The sequence below is a fragment of the Mustelus asterias genome, chromosome 25 (assembly GCF_964213995.1).
Source record: "Mustelus asterias chromosome 25, sMusAst1.hap1.1, whole genome shotgun sequence".
NCBI lineage: Eukaryota > Metazoa > Chordata > Chondrichthyes > Carcharhiniformes > Triakidae > Mustelus > Mustelus asterias.
In genome coordinates this window covers 42,154,421-42,171,702 of record NC_135825.1, presented here as the reverse complement: position 1 = coordinate 42,171,702, position 17,282 = coordinate 42,154,421, and the positions used below count along the sequence as shown (strand labels likewise).

Sequence of the window (17,282 nt, the reverse complement as noted above, 5' to 3'; positions counted from 1 at the left end):
ATATGGCACCATATAAAAAATGAATGTTCAGTGTGCTGTAAATATTACTGTTCAGATTGTCATACCCAACATTTATGTCATCCATTTCTTCTTCCTGATCAGTTACTGCACTGGACGCTGACCGTTTCCTCCCAAGCTGCACTGTGCTCCCTTCTATAGATACAAAAATTCCATGAAAAAGTCAACTTACACAGAGATGTTAAACTTTACACTCTAAAGCTAGTTGATGAAATCGCTCAAGACAAAGGAAGATTAAATCTATAATCTGAATATTAAATCCCCCAGATTGATTTATTGGTTGTACTGACTTTCCAGATAAAAACACATTCCTTCTCTAATCACTTGGATAACAAACAAGGGTGTGGTCTTTTCTCTTAGGTACTGTAGCAATGTATTTAATTCCTTGGCAACTGCTCAGGGAAAGTATCACCAAGTGCAGATTATTAAAAGGGGAAATGTGGATTTTTGTATGGCAGACCATAGTTTAAACATTTAGGCACAAATAAATCCCATGTAACTCAAAATGTCAGCTAGATGTCCGAATAATTTCATAGAACCCAGTATGGGAAGAGTTTATGTGACCCATCGTTTTGTCCCTGTTCACTGTGCAGACTGCTGGGTGATTTGTATCAAAGGACCCTTGGTATTTTGTATGGTATTGGTGGCAGCAATTCTGAAAATTCTGGATCAGCACATCTTCTCAAAAGGTGCTGCTTTGTGGTTCTGTATGACTTTTCCAAACTGACACTATGTAAGGTTGAGTGTAGACAGCAGACTGAAATCAACCTGTGTGACAGTAGTTAGGAGTATAATGAAACCTATTATTTTAATGAAGTAATTACAAATCTCATACAAGTCAATATTAAGTCAATATCAGCCCCTTTGCCAAGGGTTAAATCCTCACCCTTAAATTACCCATAAGTACTCACTTGGGGAGTACTCCATTTCAGTTATTTTCATAATATAGATAATACCCTGCAGAATTTGCTGATTATTTTACACAATTCTGCTCTGACTCTCATGGCCTGGATTTTTGCTCCTGTGGTGAGCGCGCAGAGTCGGGCAGTTATACTAAAGATCGAACTTCAGCAAATAAAACCTAACATATGATTGTAGCTTATCCTTATACTAAACAAGGGTAAGCTACAATCACATATTAGGTTTTATTTGCTGAAGTTCGATCTTCGCACACATTGGACCAAAAACTCAGGACCACAAATAATTCTATAATTAACTTTATTAATATGAAATTTCCTGACTCTTAACTTTCAGAAACATCCAGCCTACCTGTGAGTAAATTTTCACAAACTTAAATTTATTCATATATATATAACATGTATATATTGAACAATTGGCCATAACTGGAAACATAAGGAGAAAGTCAATAATCCAAGATTAAACTCAATTTGACTTGGGATCTTTAGTTACTTTAAAGATGTTATATAAATGCAAATTTATGTTGTTACAATTTAAAATATACTTACCTTTTTCACTTGAAACTGATTCAAAAAGGCTTACTTGTCATTGGGAAATACACTACCATCAGTGAGCAGTGTTATGGACTGTATACATACAGAAACATTAGAGCTTGCAGGACTCCACAGCTGCTACATTACTTGAACTGCGTAGATTGGAGGTTCAACTGCATAGGTCATGTCTGTAATGTGGTCACATAGAACACCAGCCATTTATAAGTACTGTGAATATTATCCTTGATACAAAATGTAACTTGTATCATGGAATCCATTTGAGCATGCCACAACTTTCCAATCAAGATGATAAAAGCTGCTGTTTCACTCACTCCTACCTATCCTAAAGTTCCCCCAACAACTGTTCCTGTATACAGGCCACCAAGTTTTTTTTAAATTTAAAGCCGCCTTATTGAAAGTGGCAATTTCCCACCATACTCAATGTCAATTCTAAGTCAGTCAATTACATGGAACACCTCAAATATTTGCCCTCAGGATAATTTTTATCTGTGTAAACATGCTTCTGGGTGAATTTTTGAGCATAAGAGGAATGAGCTGAACAATGCAACACGTGCCCACTTTGAACACTGTGTGAACATCAAGTATTTCTAACTCTGATAGAGCAGAGCAAAATCCAGGGTAAAGTTGCTTCTATCTTAGCTAACAGCCTTACAGTAGAGGGTGCTCTTCTGAAACTGAATCTGTAATAATTCAGCCAAATACCAGTTTTCTGTCATCAACACGGCTCCTGTGGCTTACAGTCAAATAGTATTCACTTTGGGACATACAATTCCAGTCTGGGTAAAGTTACTGGCTTAAAAACCCTCGCTGACTGCCTCCCATTGGGCGAGCCTCCATTCACTCAGTAAGGCAGTGCGTACTCCACAAAGCACATGAGAAGATCTATTGATAACATCCATGGCCTTCGTGGCCATTATAACATCCCACCCCCCCTTAGGTCCGTGTCTCTCCCAGCACCCCCACTGCGAGCAAGTTCCTTCCGTCGTTTGGATGGAGGGCCATTGAAGGTGGGGCTAGGTCAGGTGTTTAAACCTAACAGGGTACCTTCTCTTTCGGATGGAGCATCACAGGGTTACTGAAATAGGTTCCTCTTCAGGTTCTGCTTCAGCCTGGAGGCCCACATCTTCAACCCCATCTCTGAATCTGCACCTTCGCTATCAAGGCGGCCAACACGGAGTCAGCTTCAAGTTGAGGACTGACACTGGCAGCAACTATCTCCAATGCCGGTGGCAAGGGCAGATCAGGCAAGCACTTGAAATGGTCTAAGTGTTTCTTTAAGAGTTTTAGCCCAAACTTTGACTTTTTAAGATAGTTTCTCCATAATGATCCCAGGGACCCATCTGCGACGATCCCCGGAAGTTTTTTATATGAACCAGATCATCTGTTGCAAAAGTTCTCTGCCCTTGAAGAATCAAAGTTTCTTCTTTGGTTTTCCTGTGGAGGACTCCATCCTCCCCGCCAAGTCTGGGAATAGCAGGTTCAATCTGGTATGAACCTGTCGTCCAAAACAGCTCTGCTGGAGAAACACCTGTTGTGGCATGTGGTGTGGTCCTATAATCAAATAAAAATCGTGCCAGTTTAGTCTCCATGGATGCTGCCAGTTATTTCTTCATACCATATTTGAAGGTTTGAACTGCCTGTGCTGCCAGTCCATTGGGTGATAAAGTGCTGTTTGGACGTGTCAGATACCATTAGAAGCGCAAAGTTCTGGAAATCACCACTAGTAAAGGCTCTGCCATTATCAGAAACCAGGACTTAGTTTTCTGTGTATGCTGAAGCTTTATCGCAATTTCTTGATCCTCGCCTGCGAAGTCGTGGAGCCATGTGGTGCACATCCAGCCACTTGGAGTGTGCATCCACCATGATTAAAAACATAAACCACCCCCCCCATAAGGGGATTTGCAAAGTCCACATATACACCCATCCATGGTCTGCTAGGCCACTACCTTGGGTGTAGGGAAACAGAGTTTTTGATTTTCCTGGCACAGGTCATATCACTTCACCAAGTCTGTGATGTTAGAATCAAAACCAGGTTGCCAGATATAACTCCTGGCCAGCAACTTCATTTTTGATACTCCCAGGTGGCCATTCTGTAGTTCCGTTCATATTGAACGTCATCCTGGGGGCGGAACAATTACTCAGGATCCCAAAGAATGATCCCATCTTCAACACTAAGTTCAGATATCTTAATGAGGTCAGGTTTAATTTCTTTGGAGGGTCATCCTTGGAATCCACAGTGTAGGATCATGTGCCTTATTTTAGATAAAATTAGATCTTTTTGAGTCCAGGCCTTAATCTGCCTTGGTGACACTGGCAAGGTCTCCAAAAAGTTCAGGATCATCACAACCTCTTGTACAGCTGGTAAAGGAGCCAGGCTTGTGGGCAACAGGAGGCGACTCAGTGCGTCAGCATTGGCTATCCGGGCTCCAGAGTAGTGTTCCAGAAGATATTCGTAGGCTGCCAACAAGACCAGCGTTATGTCCGAGTGGAGGTGATGGGGGGAACTGCCTCGTCTTCTTTGAAAGATGGAATTTCTTCACATCAATTACTTCCACCAACCCTTTCTTCTCAATTAAAGAGTACCTTTGCTCTGCCTCCTGAAAGGGTCCAGGAGGCATATACAATGGGCCTCTCTGTAATGTCTTTCCAGCCACGTGACAGCACAGCACCAACCCTGTACGAAAGTGTCACAGATTAAAATTAGTTCTTTCTTAGGGTCAAAATGGGCCAGTAAGTTAGATGACACTTAATGACGTTTAACCTTAGAAAAAGCCTCTACCTGCAGAGCTTCTCAGGACCATCTGTGGTATTTTCATAGTAGGGCTTGCAAAGGGGCCAGGATGGAAGCTAAATGTGGGATAAATTTTCCATAATTAACTAACTCCAGGAAGGAATTTAATTCAGTGATGTTCCTTGGGGTTGGTGTCTCCTTGATGGCCTTTAGTCTATCCTCTGCTGGATGTAACCTCTTGTCATCTACTTGGTAGCCTAAATAGGTTACTTTGGCTGCTTGGAAAACGCATTTCTCCCTCTTCAAGTGAACTCCAGCTCTGGAAAATCGGTGCAAGACTTCCAGGTTGGCCAGGTGTTCCTGTTCTAAAGTCCCTGTGACCAAGACATCATAGGGCGGCACGGTAGCACAGTGGTTAGCACTGCTGCTTCACAGCTCCAGGGTCCCGAGTTCGATTCCCGGCTTGGGTCACTGTCTGTGTGGAGTTTGCACATTCTCCTCGTGTTTGCGTGGGTTTCCTCCGGGTGCTCCGGTTTCCTCCCACAGTCCAAAGATGTGCGGGTTAGGTTGATTGGCCAGGTTAAAATTGCCCCTGAGATGCGTAGGTTAGAGGGATTAGCGGGTAAATATGTGGGGGTAGGGCCTGGGTGGGATTGTGGTCGGTGCAGACTCGATGGGCCGAATGACCTCCTTCTGCACTGTAGGGTTTCTATGATTTCTATGATCTATGATCTAAGTACACTGCTACGTTGAGAAGCCCTTGAAGGATGTTCTCCATCATTCTTTGTAAGATGGCACACGCTGACAAGACTCCAAAGGGCAAACGTATTGTCACATATTTTCAGGTGGTCTCATCCAATTCAACCTGAAGATAAGCATGGCTCGTGTCCAACTTGGAGAACATCTTGACACCTGTTAACAAAGCACAGATCTTTGATCCAGGGCATGAGGTACCCATCAAGTTTGGAGACCCAATTGACTGTCAGTTTAGTCCACACAAATCCTGATTTGTCAGGCTTAAGAACAGGAACTACTGGCATGTTCTATTCTGCGAATTGCACAAGCCTCATCATAGCTAAGCTTTCAAGGCACCTTAGTTCAGTTTCTACTTTCTCCAGCATGGAGCAAGGCACTGGCCTGGTTCTTAAGTACCTTGGTGCAGCTTTGGGATCAATGTAGAGTTTGGCCTTGACTCCTTCTGTTTTCCCCAGGTTCTCCTGAAAAACTCCAATTTATCTACTGATAACATCATACAATTCCCACACGCCTAGCCAGAAGATCTCCAACGGGTTGAGCCTAATCTGCTGGAGCCAATCTTTTCTCATAAGGATTGGTCCATGCCCCCATACGAGTATGTGACCACTGTCTCTAAGTCACTGAGGCCACTGTGGTGCCTTTATTTGTAGAGGTTTCCTCTTGGAGGTGGATAGTCTGGCCTTCATATCTTCCAATTTCAGGAGCTGGACACCCAATTGGAGGTACCTCTAGGTCTGTTCTCCGATAACGGAGACTGTGGCTCACATGTCCACCTCCATCTTCAAGGGATGGCTATTTATCAGTAATTCCACTATTATATGGGCAACTTTTATTGTTACAATACAATTCAGTTATAGTGTCCCCTCGTCTCTGGAAGGTGGGATACCCTCACCATGTGCTCAGGTACTGGTCTCAGCTTTCTTCCTGGGCAGCACCTGTTTTCCCTGTTCCTGAAATGTCACCATGGCTGTGTCCTTTGACAGTGTTTGCAATAATCCATCATATGGGAACTACACCTTTCTGGAGTATGTTCTTTAATACTCTGGTGGTAACATTAGGGTTCCTGTATAGAATGGGGCCCTTTAATGCTTGACTGACACAAGCACTCTCCATTGAGGACTGGTTGCATGAGGTTCCCCCCCCCCCCCTCCCCCGGCCCCCGAGTTGGAAGATTTTGCTGCCTGATGCCCCTTGTAGTTTCTGAGCCCCTTTTTCTGCATTCTCAAGTTGCTAATTCAACAGCATTTTTTAAAGGCCAAGCTGGGTTCTGCCAACAGCTTCTTTTAGATGGTTAGGTCATTTATGCCACATATAAATCTGTCTCACAACATTTCATTAAGAGGTGGTCCAAATTCACAGCGTTCAGCTAGTTCCCGCAACCTAGCCAAGAACTTAGTGAGAGATACCCCAGAGGCTCTCTCAGTCATTGGAGAATTACCGGGGACTTGGAGACATAGTGGGGTTTTTTTAAACCAGGTCTACCATTCATTAAAAGTTTTTGAGTCGGGAACATTCGGATAGGTCAGACTTACACTCAAAGCTGGAGCCCTGCATGCTGTTAACAATATCACTTTTTGATTTTTGTCTCCTTCAGTGTTGTTAGAATGGAGGAAGTATCGCATGTATTGGGCCCAATCTTTCCCACTGGTGTCATAGAGCTCGAGTTTCCCAAAAAGAGGCATAATAGATTTTTCTTACTGGAAAAATTCTTGACATTCTAAAGTTGTCCAGAAAGATGGAGCAAAAAAGATTTTTTTCTCCTGTCGCCAATGTAGTAATTCCCAGTAAAACACCAGTTTCCCATCTACAACACCCTTTATTGTACAACAAAGGAAAGGGCCGCACCTGCGGCTTACAGTCACGTAGTCTTCACCTCAGGGCCTATAACTCAGGGCTGGGTAAAATTACAGGCTTAAAAACAGCTGCTGACTGCTTCCTCAATAAGGCAGCTCATACTCCACGAAGATATATTGATGATCCCCATGGCTTTCGTGGTCGTCATAACAGTATCTATGTGATTTTATCTTAATTTCTAATGCAAACCAACTGATCTGTTTTGTGTAACACTATCAACGTAGTCCACACCTACCAGGAACTAAGTCCCAGACATCACACTGTACTTACAAATGGCAGCAAAAGAGAGGCAATGTTATTTCTATCAGTTGGTTACAAATAAATCTAGTTCTTAAGGTGTGCTAATGCTACACTATTTACGGAGTGATCTGGCGATTCCAAATGTACTTTTATGTGATTTGTGACTGATTGGGTAGAGAAAAGCATCTTGTCAATGTTTCATTCAATGGAAAGACACCATCACGTGATCTTACACTTGTAGTCACCAGCCCAGCCCCTGAAGAATTTTAGAGGCATGCACAGACAAGTGATCACATATGGTAAAACTCTGGGCACGGGTCCGTGGGATGGGGGCAAGAAAGATAGCATAAGCAGCTCACAAAGGGCAGTTCTGCTGCAGAGAGTTAGATGAAGGTATCAATGGACCAGAGTACAAAGTGTACAAAATCAAAGCACAAAATAAAAGGTATACAAACCCAAATCATTGGTGCACTGCAATCAATGTTAGGAATCGTGAAGGAATTAACACCGACTTTGCATAGGGATTTGTGCATACTTTGGAGCCCATTATTTTCAACATCAGCACACCTGTACAACCCACAATGAGTGATGCCTGATGATGCTGCAGCTTCCATTAATGTACAAACAGCTTCCAAGGTTCTGAGAGCAGCGGAAGTTCCATCTCTTGTTATCATGTTTCTGGATACCACGATTCAAAGAGATTTCCAGAGTGTCATAGCAGTCTTTCAAATCCATGATCCAGGAGAATGGCGGTGACTCCACAAGAGATCAAATCTGCTGGACTCTTTGATGATGACCACTTTGCTGCAGCCATCTCTGCAACTCCAGCAGTGCCTTAGTTGTTGCCAGTCAACCAGCCGAACAAGACTGTTGCAGCCTGCTGATGATGCCACTATCTGAAGCAGGGCCTGTTTGAGGTCTGCCCTCCAAGGCCATTTCCAGTCTCCTTCACTGCAAATCAGTAACTTTCCACCATAAGAGTAGGCCATTCAACCCCTCAAGCCTGCTCCACCATTCAATAAGATCATGTCAGATCTGATCACAAACTTGACTCCATTTTTCAACCTGCCCCCGCATAACCTTTCACTCCCTTGTAGCTCAACAATCCGTCTAACTCGGTGCTGAATATATTCTCTAGTCTCTACTATTCTTTGGAGTAGAAAATTCCAAACATCAACGACCCAGAGGGAAATAATTCATTAACATCTTAAATGGGATACTCCTTATTCTGAAACTATGCTGCCCAGTTCTAGATTCCTCCATGAGAAACATCCTTAGCATCTTTCCAGTGTCAAGCTCATCAGAATCCTGTTTCAATAAGATTACCTCTCATTCTTCAAAGCTCAATGGAGTATGGGCTCAACCTTTCCCCAAAAGACAACACCTTCATCCCAGAATCATCTATTGAACCTTCGCTGAGCTGTGTTCAATGCTGTCCACAGTACTCTGTAGCCGCTCCAAAACCCTGTCCAGTTGTAATAAAATGTCCCTAATTCTCTCATTTGTGTGATAACCCCCATGATCTGCATGGGGAATCACTAATTGACCTCCCGGATGGGCTTGTTGAATACGAGCTCCCTGGGGATTGGTAATGAGCCAACCAGGTGGAACTTGTATACCAATCCCTGTATAAAGACACTGAGAGGGTCCATTCACCTTTTAGTCCTGGTTGGGACCTGTTGTGTTCACCACAGGCTTGTGATCATTATTTATTTTCATTTTGTGCAATAAAGCACGATTCCTTCACAGCCGACTCCTGGAATTATAATTTGCCTTCCTAATTACTTGCTGTATCTGCATGTTAATTTCTTGTGATTCATGTATGAAGATGCAGACCCCTTCACTTTAGATGTTACACACATTCTTCCAGCCTTGGCTCAACCAAGCTCATCATCTTATCCAGCCTTCTTTTCCAGCCTTTTCCTCACCATGCTCCAACTTCATAGAATCCCTACAGTACAGAAAGAGGCCATTCGGCCCATCGAGTCTGCACTGACCACAATCCCACCCAGGCCCTATCCCCATATCCCTACATATTTTACCCGCTAATCCCTCTAATCTACGCATCCCAGGACACTAAGGGGCAATTTTAGCATCGCCAATCAACCTACCCCACACATCTTTGGACTGTGGGAGGAAACCGGAGCACCCGGAGGAAACCCACGCAGACACGAGGAGAATGTGCAAACTCCACACAGACAGTGACCCAAGTCGGGAATCGAACCCAGGTCCCTGGAGCTGTGAAGCAGCAGTGCTAACCACTGTGCTACCGTGCCCTTCTCCCCTTCTCTCTGCGCACCCTCCTGTATCCATCTTCCTCATTCACTTCTTTCCCTTTTTACCCATTTCTCAACTCCCCTCTTTCCCTCCACCATACACCTTCTACATTCCCTTCTCGAGCTTTTTCTATCCTACCCTTCCCGACTATCTTTTCTCCAATCTCTACATTAATTCCCAACTCTCCTTTCCACCAGCTTTCTCTCCCTTTCTGTAGCCCACTCCTCTCAATCATTTTATTCACCTAACCCTTTCCGCACCTTCACCCTCTCATATCTGCCTTCGCTGTTCACCCACTACTCCTTCCCACTCATTTTCCTTTTTCCTGCGCTCTTATATTTCCTTCCTCCCCAATCCTTCTTTTCCTTCACCTTTCTTTCTTTCTCCTGGACTTTCTCTCAATATCTACCCCCTCCTGCACATGAACTCTCTCCTCTTTCTCACCATCCCTTTCATTTCTCCTCTGCCTTTCCTCCTTCGCTAACATCTTTATATCTCAGCTTCCCCTCACTCTCAGTACCTCTTCACCCTTCCTCCCCTCCTCTCTCATCTCTCTCCACCTCCAGTGGTGGCGTGTGTGGAAGAGAGAACTCAAGCTTAACAACTGCCCTCTAATTACGAAGATAAGGTGCCAGACTAAGGCCTGATCTATTGGGTGAGGTGAAAATATCCTATGTTCTCGGACTCCAGAACTCTGTGCTCTTATTTAAAATATCACAAAGCAGATTAAGTCGGAGTATGGCATCACAACTTTGTAATTCGAGGGCAATTATTAAGCTTGGGTTCTGTCATCCACATAGAGCATCATTGAAGGGCAATGACTTATTACAGGGTACATGGTATGCTTACGGAAAGTGTTGGGATAGTCCAAACTATCACATTCATGCTCGTTGGTTGCAGGAATGATGGATGTTGGGAATTTGGAACAAAATGAAGCATGAATTTAATTAAAACTGCAATTTCTAAAGTAACTTAACTGTGCTTTACCTAGCTGTTCAGTTTCATAGCTGTTCCCCAACTGTTTTGCATTGTCTTCATTGAATTCATAAAGTGAATCATAGGCTGCTTTCTCTTTCTGGTTTTTAACAGGATTTCTTCGTCCTTTATTAGCCATATTTCAGTCAAACCTTAGAACAAGTAAAAAGGTACAACATATTTAACATACTTCCAAAAAAAAGGGGAACCAAGATCCAAAGTAACCAATGGCACTTCTCAAAACTAGCTGAGAGTGTCAATTCATAATGATAGACAGCGAACTGGTCATTAGCTTTCCTGAGGTTCTTAGTTAAAACTCTACAGCTATTCAGACACTAGCTGTAGGATGAGAACTGTCATGCTGCATTCTGAAACAAATTGTAATATAAACTACCATTTAGTTTGTACAAATATATGTGGACTGACTCGGTGATTTAGTGAGAAATGGTATATATTTGGATGATGGTTTTACTGAGTAGAATGTGGGAGATCATCCAGTAGTTCATTGTAATAATCAAGTTTAGAAATAAAGAAGGTATGCATGGAGGTGTAGCAACAGATGAGCTGAGTCGGGGTAAAGTTGGGCAATGTTAGAGGTGAAAAAAGGTGGTCTTAGTGATGGTGCAAATATGAGGTTGGATGTTCATCCTGGGATCAAATGTAACACCAGGGTGCCGAACAAACTGCCTTCATCTCAATGAAGATCTTAATTTCATTGAAGAGTGGAGGACATGCCAAAAGCAAAACCAAACATACTTAAGTGTCAGCCTGGTGAAGCTATAACACAGGACTACTTACATGTCAAAGAGCAGAGCAGCCTGCGATATAGAGCCAACAAATCCCACAATCAAAGAATCAGTTCACATTGTGCAGTCAATTGAGAATAGTTGTGGACAATTAAACTAACTGGAGGAGGACGCTCCAAAAATATCCCCATCCTCAATGATGGGAGAGCCCAGCACATCAGTGCAAAAGGCAAGGCTGAAGCATCTGCAATCATTGTAGCCAGGAGTGCCATCTGGATGGTCTATCTTGACCTCCAGAGTAAAAATCATTAACTGGGAGAGCCGACTTCAATGGGGCAAGAATGGAACTGGGCTAGACAGACTGGAATGAAAGGGTTGATGGGAAACACTGTAGCTGAACAATGGACTACCTTCAAAACAGAAATAGTCTGGACACAGTCAAGGTATATTCCCTTAAAAGGGAAAGATAGGGCAAACAAATCGAGCTCCCTGTATGAAAAAGGAGATAGAAATAAATAAAGAAAAAGTGTGCATATGACAGGTGTCAGGTAGAAAATACAGTTGAGAACCAAGAGGAATCCAGGTTCAGAGGGAGGTGAAAAAGCAGATTGAGAAGAGGTATTATGAGAAACGGCTGGCCGCCAACATAAAGGGGAATCTCAAAATCTTCGATAGGCACACAGTGAAAGGATGGTAAGAGGAGGGCCAATTAGGAATGAAAAAATTTATACATGGAGGCATGGGCTATGGCTGAGGTATTAAATCTTTACCAAGGAGGTAGATGCTACCGAGGACATGGTGACAGAGGAGGAAACTCTATCCCTAGGAGTTCAAAATTGATATGGAGGGAGTGTTGAATAGACTTGTCAGTAATGGAAGTGGACAAGGCACCAGATGAGATGCATCCAAACATATTGAAGGAAGTGAGAATAATTGCGCTGGCCATAATCTTCCAATCTGCTCTCGACTCAGGAGATGCACCAGAGGACTGGAGAATTAGAAACGTTACATCCTTGGTCAAAAAAACATTGCAAGGATAGCCCCAGCAAGACCGGCCAGTTTAATATCAGTGGTGGGCAAACTTCTAGAAATGATTATTCAGGATAGAATTAGTAGTCACATGAAAAAAGGTGGGTTGATTAGGAAGAGTGAGCATGGATTGCTAAAGGAAAAATTTGTTTATGTAAGTTGCTGAGTTTTGAGAAGGTAACAGAAATGATCGGCTCATTGAGTCTGCACCGACTCTCCGACAGAACATTAGACCCAGGACCATGCCCTGTCCTTATCCTCAAACTATGACCCTTCTGGACTCCCCCACCATTGGGAACATTTCTGAATTTACCCTATCTCACTCTGTTAGAATTTTCTAAGTTTCTATGAGATCCCCTCTCACTCTTCTAAACTCCCATGAACATAATCCTAACTGACTCAGTCTCATTATTAGACCTGCCATTCCAGGATCAGCCTGGTAAACCTTTGCTGTGCTCCCTCTATAGTAAGGATACCCTTCCTCAGACAAGGACACCAAAATTGCACACAATTCTAGTCTCACCAACACCCCAGACAATTGCAGTAAAACATCTCTATCCCTATACTCAAACCCTCTCGCTATGAAGGCCAACATGCCATTTGCCTTCTTTACTATCTGCTGTACCTGTGTGCTATTTTCAGCGACTGATGCATGAGGACACCAAGGTCTTGCTGAGTATCCACCTCTCTCAATTTACACCCAGTCAAGTAATAATCTGTCTTCCTATTACTGCTACCAAAGTGGATAACCATATATTTATCCACATTAGACTGCATCTGCCATGCATATGCCCACACACTCAGCCTGTCCAAATCATGATGAAGCATCTCTTCATCCTCCTCACAGCCCACCTTCCAACCCAACTTTGTATCATTTGCAAATTCGAACATAATACATTTAGTTCCCTATTCCAAATCATTACTATATAATGTGATCTGTTGGAGTCCTAGCACAGATCCCTGAAGTAGCCCACTAGTCACTGCCTGCCAATCAGAAAAAAGACTCATTTAAGCCAGCTCTTTGCTTCCTATCTGCTAACCAGCTTTCTATCCATCTCAAGGCATTACTTGCAATCCCATGCACTTTAACTTTACATAGTAGTCTGTTACATAAGATCTTGTCGAAAGTCTTCTGAAAGTCTAAATAAGCCACATCCACTGGTTCTCCTCAGTCAACTCTACTTACATCCTCAAATTCCAATAGATTCGTCAAGCATGATTTCCCCTTTGTAAATCCATGCTGATTTTGTCTGATTATATGACTGTTTTCCAAATGCTGAGTTATGAAAAGCTTCATAATGAACTCTAGCAACTTCCCCTGTACTGACGTTTGGCTCACTGGTCTATAGTTCCCTGTTTTCTCTCTACCTCCCTTTTTGAATGGCAGGCTTATATTAGCTACCCTCCAAACTGTAGGAACCAGTCGAGAGTCCAAAGAATTTTGGAAAATGACCACCAACGGATCTACCATTTCCAGGGACACTTCCTTAAGTATTCTGGGATGAAGATTATCAGGCCCTGGAGATTTATCCGCCTTCAATCCCATCAATTTCCCCAAAACCATTTCTCTACTAATGCTCATTTCCTTCAAATCCTCACTAAAACGTATTTCTCTCAGAACTTCTGGTACATTACTCATGTCTTCCTCAGTTGGGTGATGTTGTGTAAGTTAAAATAGGCGGTCTTAGTGATGGTGCGAATGAGATCAAAAGCTCACATTAGGAGTAAATGCGAATTAAAGGTTGCAAACAGGCTGGCTTAATCTCAGTCTGTGGCCAGGTAGAGGGATGGAGTCAGCAGCTATAGAGTTTGCAGCAGAGACGATAAACAATGCTCAGTTGAAATGTGCCTGAATCAGATCCCTGAAGTTAATGGTACTGTGACAAGACCCCCGAGACCCGCCATTTCCCTGTGCAACTGGCACACCTCTGTGTTCAGCTCTTATGAAGGGTCATCCTGACTCGGAACATTGGCTCACTCTCTTTCCAGATGCTGTCAGACCTGCTGAGATTTTCCAGCATTTTCTATTTTTGTCCTGTGTCTTCCTTTTCTAGCTCCTCTTCCATACCGTTTTTCTTTTGTCCTTCCTGGGCCTCACCCTTTTCATGGCGCAAATCTCCCGGGGGGGGGGGGGGGGGGGGGGGGGGGGAACCATGGTATGGCAAGTGCAGCAGAATACCACAAGCAACATGTGGCTCCTCTCTGCCATTCACCCAACTAATTCCCTGCAACGACCATGACTGTGCCCCCACTCGTGTCCACTTATTCAGCTGGTCTGCCCCGAACAACACATATCCCCCTGGGAAAATCTCAACACTCTCCTTAATGAGCTCTTCAACAATGTCAATCGGACTTCATAATGGATCAAGGGGAATCTCATGTCCACTCTCCCATTGCCTGGTGAAATCAGCCAGTGCTGAGAATGGTGCCAGGAAACCAGTGGAAAATGATGTTTACATCCCCTGTCCACCTCTGTCCATGAGAGAATGTCTTTATCCTCTGAGACATGAACATGCAGAAAACTTGGCACAAAAAAATTACATTTTCTGTAACATTAATAAAATATCCCCAAAATCTCAGCGAGGGCCGAAATACATATTTCTATCTGACAAAACCAATTTACCCTCCAGGGTATTACGCTGCACACTTTTAAACGGTACAATTAAACACAGTGCATGCCCAAGTGTTAAATCTAATTATTCTATTGTGCCCTTGTTAGTAACATTTAGTGCCCTCGTTAGTAATATTTACTCTTCTCAATTCCGTGCCCATTAGCAATTTCTGCGCCATCATTCCCCCATAAATCCCTCATAGATCTCTCTCTCTCTCCCCCTCGCACCTTTTTCTCTTTCTCTCCCTCGCACCTTTTTCTCTCTCTCCCCCTTGCACCTTTTTCCCACTCTCCCTCGCACCTTTTTTTTCACTAACTCTCTCTCGCACCTCAGTCACTCACTCTCTCACCTCACTCACTCTCTCGCGCACCTCACTCACTCTCGCGCACCTCACTCACTCTCGCGCACCTCACTCACTCTCGCGCACCTCACTCACTCACTCTCTCGCACCTCACTCACTCACTCTCTCGCACCTCACTCACTCACTCTCTCGCACCTCACTCACTCACTCTCTCGCACCTCACTCACTCACTCTCTCGCACCTCACTCACTCACTCTCTCGCACCTCACTCACTCACTCTCGCACCTCACTCACTCACTCTCTCGCACCTCACTCACTCACTCTCTCGCACCTCACTCACTCACTCTCTCGCACCTCACTCACTCACTCTCTCGCACCTCACTCACTCACTCTCTCGCACCTCACTCACTCACTCTCTCGCACCTCACTCACTCACTCTCTCGCACCTCACTCACTCTCTCTCGCACCTCACTCACTCTCTCTCGCACCTCACTCACTCTCTCTCGCACCTCACTCACTCTCTCTCGCACCTCACTCACTCTCTCTCGCACCTCACTCACTCTCTCTCGCACCTCACTCACTCTCTCTCGCACCTCACTCACTCTCTCTCGCACCTCACTCACTCTCTCTCGCACCTCACTCACTCTCTCTCGCACCTCACTCACTCTCTCTCGCACCTCACTCACTCTCTCTCGCACCTCACTCACTCTCTCTCGCACCTCACTCACTCTCTCTCGCACCTCACTCACTCTCTCTCGCACCTCACTCACTCTCTCTCGCACCTCACTCACTCTCTCTCGCACCTCACTCACTCTCTCTCGCACCTCACTCACTCTCTCTCGCACCTCACTCACTCTCTCTCGCACCTCACTCACTCTCTCTCGCACCTCACTCACTCTCTCTCGCACCTCACTCACTCTCTCTCGCACCTCACTCACTCTCTCTCGCACCTCACTCACTCTCTCTCGCACCTCACTCACTCTCTCTCGCACCTCACTCACTCTCTCTCGCACCTCACTCACTCTCTCTCGCACCTCACTCACTCTCTCTCGCACCTCACTCACTCTCTCTCGCACCTCACTCACTCTCTCTCGCACCTCACTCACTCTCTCTCGCACCTCACTCACTCTCTCTCGCACCTCACTCACTCTCTCTCGCACCTCACTCACTCTCTCTCGCACCTCACTCACTCTCTCTCGCACCTCACTCACTCTCTCTCGCACCTCACTCACTCTCTCTCGCACCTCACTCACTCTCTCTCGCACCTCACTCACTCTCTCTCGCACCTCACTCACTCTCTCTCGCACCTCACTCACTCTCTCTCGCACCTCACTCACTCTCTCTCGCACCTCACTCACTCTCTCTCGCACCTCACTCACTCTCTCTCGCACCTCACTCACTCTCTCTCGCACCTCACTCACTCTCTCTCGCACCTCACTCACTCTCTCTCGCACCTCACTCACTCTCTCTCGCACCTCACTCACTCTCTCTCGCACCTCACTCACTCTCTCTCGCACCTCACTCACTCTCTCTCGCACCTCACTCACTCTCTCTCGCACCTCACTCACTCTCTCTCGCACCTCACTCACTCTCTCTCGCACCTCACTCACTCTCTCTCGCACCTCACTCACTCTCTCTCGCACCTCACTCACTCTCTCTCGCACCTCACTCACTCTCTCTCGCACCTCACTCACTCTCTCTCGCACCTCACTCACTCTCTCTCGCACCTCACTCACTCTCTCTCGCACCTCACTCACTCTCTCTCGCACCTCACTCACTCTCTCTCGCACCTCACTCACTCTCTCTCGCACCTCACTCACTCTCTCTCGCACCTCACTCACTCTCTCTCGCACCTCACTCACTCTCCGCACCTCACTCACTCTCTCGCACCTCACTCACTCTCTCTCGCACCTCACTCACTCTTCTCGCACCTCACTCACTCTTCGCACCTCACTCACTCTCTCCTCGCACCTCACTCACTCTCTCTCGCACCTCACTCACTCTCGCACCTCACTCACTCTCTCGCACCTCACTCACTCTCTCTCGCACTCACTCACTCTTCTCTCTCGCACCTCACTCACTCTCTCTCGCACCTCACTCACTCTCTCCTCACTCTCTCTCGCACCTCACTCACTCTCTCACCTTCTCACTCACTCTCTCTCTGCACCTCACTCACTCTCTCTCGCACCTCACTCACTCTCTCTCCTCACTCACTCTCGCACCTCACTCACTCTCTCTATCCTCATCTCTCTCCTCACTCTACTCATCTCT

The 17,282-nt window shown here is 45.1% G+C and overlaps 1 protein-coding gene across 1 annotated transcript in view; it reads right to left on the bottom strand.

Annotated features, from left to right (window-relative positions):
* The window catches only part of sycp3 (synaptonemal complex protein 3), a 90,319-nt gene that overhangs the window by 72,301 nt on the left and 736 nt on the right, over positions 1 to 17,282 (bottom strand). The window contains exons 2-3 of the mRNA XM_078242366.1: positions 10,336 to 10,475; positions 66 to 153 (exon numbers count right to left, since the gene is read on the bottom strand). Coding sequence (XP_078098492.1) covers positions 66 to 153; positions 10,336 to 10,462 — 215 coding nt within the window. The 5' untranslated portion in view covers positions 10,463 to 10,475. The remainder of the gene's footprint in view (positions 1 to 65; positions 154 to 10,335; positions 10,476 to 17,282) is intronic.